We start from the raw sequence: 3,711 nt of genomic DNA, 5'->3' as shown, positions 1-3,711 counted from the left end.
TGTTTTATTGCCATCTGTATGATTTGGATTGCTTTCTATGTTTTGGTGCAATCCAGATAGACATAACTGATCTCACCAGGCAGTGGTCAGTCCAGCAATCATCAGCTCCTCTCATGACATCGGTGATTAGGACATCTCTTAGATCCTATTTTCTTACAATGACATAGTCAAGGAGGTGCCATTGTTTTGAACGGGGTGTTACCAAGTTGTTTTTTACTTGTTGCTGTCTGAAGATTGTGTTTGTGATCACAAGGTCGTGCTTTGCACATTTGCACTGATAATGGTAGCAAATGACTTATTGGCCAATTGGAGGCATTCGTTGATGCTGACAGGGAACTCAGTCAGGCGGTTGACTAGAAGGTTCTTGATTGCAAAGCCAACACCGTGTATTCGCCTGTGGCTTGCTGGTTTTCCTTTCCAGAAGAAAGTGTAACCGTTGCCCCCTTCCCTCAAGTGGCCTTCACCTACACGTCTTGTCTCACTGAGAGCAGCGATGTCAATGTGGTACCTCGAGAGGTCTTGGGCGACAATTGCAGTTCTGTGTTTGGGTATTTTCACGTTTTGATTCATCTAGGAGAGTACGGACATTCCAAGTGGCAAGAAACATTTTCATTTTTCGACCGCATTGGGAGTGATCCCTCTGGACACAGTTATCCCGTCGGGTATGGTGGAAAAGCCTTTGTCTGGGGCACCTTTTCTAGCCCGTTCCCCATATGGAGTGAACAGAGGGGTTCCTAAAAAGGCCTGCTCAGTCGTGATTGCTGCTGCTAATAATGGCCCCCATCTCAGTCCAGGGGCACATGGCGACCAGCTTGCGGTCACCGCGTGCGTGTAGGTCTGTGAATAGGGACTCCTTGTGATCACTTCACCTGTCCCTGTCACCACTCGTCCATCGCCACAGAATTTTTATGGGTGGAGGTGTGAAAAAAAGTTCTTCCTGTGAGAGAAGCCTGTGTGTGAGTAATTTAATGTCGGGGATCCGTTTCGCATCAGCAGCCACACAAATCTTGGCAGAAGAGGCGCCTGGGTCCAGCGACAAGGAGGTCCAATACGACCGGGGGTTTCTCCTCCGTTGCAGCCTTTGTCCACTTTTGCAGCCGTTGAGAAGTGATCCTGCTTCATCCGCCTGCTCTGCCGTTGAGGTCTTATACTAGGTTGTGTTGTGTTGGGCTGGGCTGCACTTTGTTTGGTACCTCGCCTTCGACCTAACCGCCATGGGTGACCCTACCAGGAGTACAGGACTCCCAACGGCATTGCTCTTAGGGTCTTAAGGATATACAAGCTTCTCCACCACATCAAGGTGGCAGCCCAGAAACCAAAAACTATCATTACAACAGTTAGCATTTGTTTAAAGAGACATTATATGGGAATAAAGTAATCTGATCTTTCTATGTAACAGGGTGCTACCACATTACACAGTGAGCATCATTACAACATCTATGTCAATTTTATTAATTTGAGTGAAATCTCAATATACACATACTTAACAGACCAGGTATGTCTACCAAATATTATTAAAAAAAAAAATTGGACAGGTGTGGTGGATGTGTGTGCGGAAGGTGTGGGAGGAGAGGGGTTGTTTGGTTGTTTTTTGCAGGTGATGTACTTTCTCTGATGTAAAAGGTAACCAAATATCTAAGTAACTATCTGTCCATTTTGCTGGGTACATAATTGGTGTGTTAATTCTTCCATAACCACAACCTGCCATATATATTTTGCTATTTATCTTTTTCCAGTGAGATGCTAATAGGCAAGCAACTACTAGCAGATGAGAGATTCATTCATTTCCTTTTGAGTGACCATTTCCACTGGAAGTGCCAGGAGGATCACCAAAGGATCATTTCATAATAAATATCTAACCATTTTTGATATTTGGTTATTGACTGCATCCCAATACTCTCTAATGACTAGACATGTCCACCATATATGCATACAATCTCCTCTTTCACCACAATTTCACCAACATTTATCCCCTTTAACCTCTCTATATATTTTAACCTGACTGGTGTGAGGTACCACTGAAACAGTATCTCAAAGATTTTTTTTTTTTTTAATTGTGCTACAGACGGTGGTTGTTGGTCATCTTTCTCAGATCAAACCTTACTTTTTGTTCCTTGTTTGTCAACCAAATTTCTAATCCATTCTGGGAAGTTGTTGTTTTTGAAAATGGAATTGCTGTAGCAGAAAGAGCAGCAGCTGGTATTTACCATTATATTTACACTTTCATCCAAAATGCTTTACAGAATAGGGGGGGAGGAGGGTACATTTATAAACTCATAAGCAGATGTTCAGACTGCATACTGTGCAAGAGTAAACTAAGGTTCATGTCAGACAGGTAAAAAATAAATCACCTCCTCTCATGAGGGGGGAAAAAAAGGAGCTTCAAAAGCCAAGCAACTTCATTTTATAGGAGGTTTGGTCAAAGTGTAACCAGCAGGCTACAAGAAATTCTACAACAGAGCATGTGACTTCCCTCTTCAACACAGCGGTGTGGCCTACAGAGACACTAGGTTCCAACATGCAATGCTGCCAGGTTGCTCAAATCAAGATGGAATGTTACATTTCAAGATATGAGATAGCTGTCCCAGTACACAGGACTGCTGATACACCACTGGTGGAGGAGGAGATGGTTCAGGGTGGACACTGGCAGCTGGTTACTTCTGGCAGCAGGCAGTGCTCCACCCCTGCTCCGAACCCTCCCGCCGTGGTAATAGGTAACTGTTATGCTCTTCTTGATACAGGAGAGAAGAAATCATCCCCTACAGTAAAGGAGGAGAAGCCTCATACCCCTAAGGCTGGGAGGTCTGCTGCCACCACTGCGAATAGGAAACGTAGGGTAGTGGTGGTCGGAGACTCTCTGCTGAGGGGGACGGAGGCGCCCATCTGTCGCCCTGACATTTCATCTCGGGAGGTATGCTGCCTGCCGGGGGCCCGTATCCGAAACGTTACGGAGGCATTGTCGAGGATTATCCAGCCCTCTGACTACTACCCCATGCTACTCATACACGTAGGCACAAATGATACTGCGAGGTGTGACAATGAGCGGATCAAGAGTGACTACAGGGCTCTGGGAGTACGGGTGAAGGAGTTTGGAGAGCAGGTGGTATTCTCTTCGATTCTTCCTGTCAAAGGTAGGGGCCCGGGCAGAGACAAATGCATCATGGAGGTGAATGCCTGGCTGCGAAGATGGTGTCGCCAGGAGGGCTTTGGCTTCCTCGACCACGGGATGCTATTCGAGGAAGGACTGCTAGGCAGAGATGGCGTTCACCTTTTGAGGAGGGGAAAGACCCTATTTGGACACAGACTGGCTAACCTAGTGAGGAGGGCTTTAAACTAGGTTCGACGGGGACAGGTGAGCAAAGCCCACCGGTAAGTGGGAAACATGGAGACCTAGGAGATGGGTCGGAAACAAGAGGGAGCGTGGGCTATAATGGCCAAGAGAGAAAGGAGGGTCAGGGCAAAACTGGGAGGCAAGATCAAACCAGTATCTTAGATGCCTATATACAAATGCGAGGGTAATAAGCAGGAAGAACTGGAAATGCTAATAAATAAATACAACTATGACATTGTTGGCATCACTGAAACTTGGTGGGATAATACACGATTGGAATGTTGGTGTGGATGGGTACAGCTTGCTCAGGAAGGATAGACGGGGAAAAAGAGAGGAGGTGTTGCCTTATATATTAAAAATGTACACACTTGGACTGAGGT

The 3,711-nt window shown here is 45.9% G+C and overlaps 1 protein-coding gene across 1 annotated transcript in view; it reads right to left on the bottom strand.

Moving 5' to 3' along the window:
- Positions 1-246: 246 nt before the first annotated feature.
- Positions 247-3,711, bottom strand: part of LOC115271287 (DNA polymerase theta-like) — a 46,140-nt gene continuing 42,675 nt past the window's right edge. The window contains exons 9-10 of the mRNA XM_029912770.1: positions 2,105-2,175; positions 247-570 (exon numbers count right to left, since the gene is read on the bottom strand). Coding sequence (XP_029768630.1) covers positions 247-570; positions 2,105-2,175 — 395 coding nt within the window. The remainder of the gene's footprint in view (positions 571-2,104; positions 2,176-3,711) is intronic.

Source organism: Terrapene carolina, unplaced genomic scaffold, assembly GCF_002925995.2.
Source record: "Terrapene carolina triunguis isolate 2854851 unplaced genomic scaffold, T_m_triunguis-2.0 Scaffold242, whole genome shotgun sequence".
Lineage (NCBI taxonomy): Eukaryota > Metazoa > Chordata > Testudines > Emydidae > Terrapene > Terrapene triunguis.
This window is presented reverse-complemented; position numbering and strand designations above follow the sequence as displayed.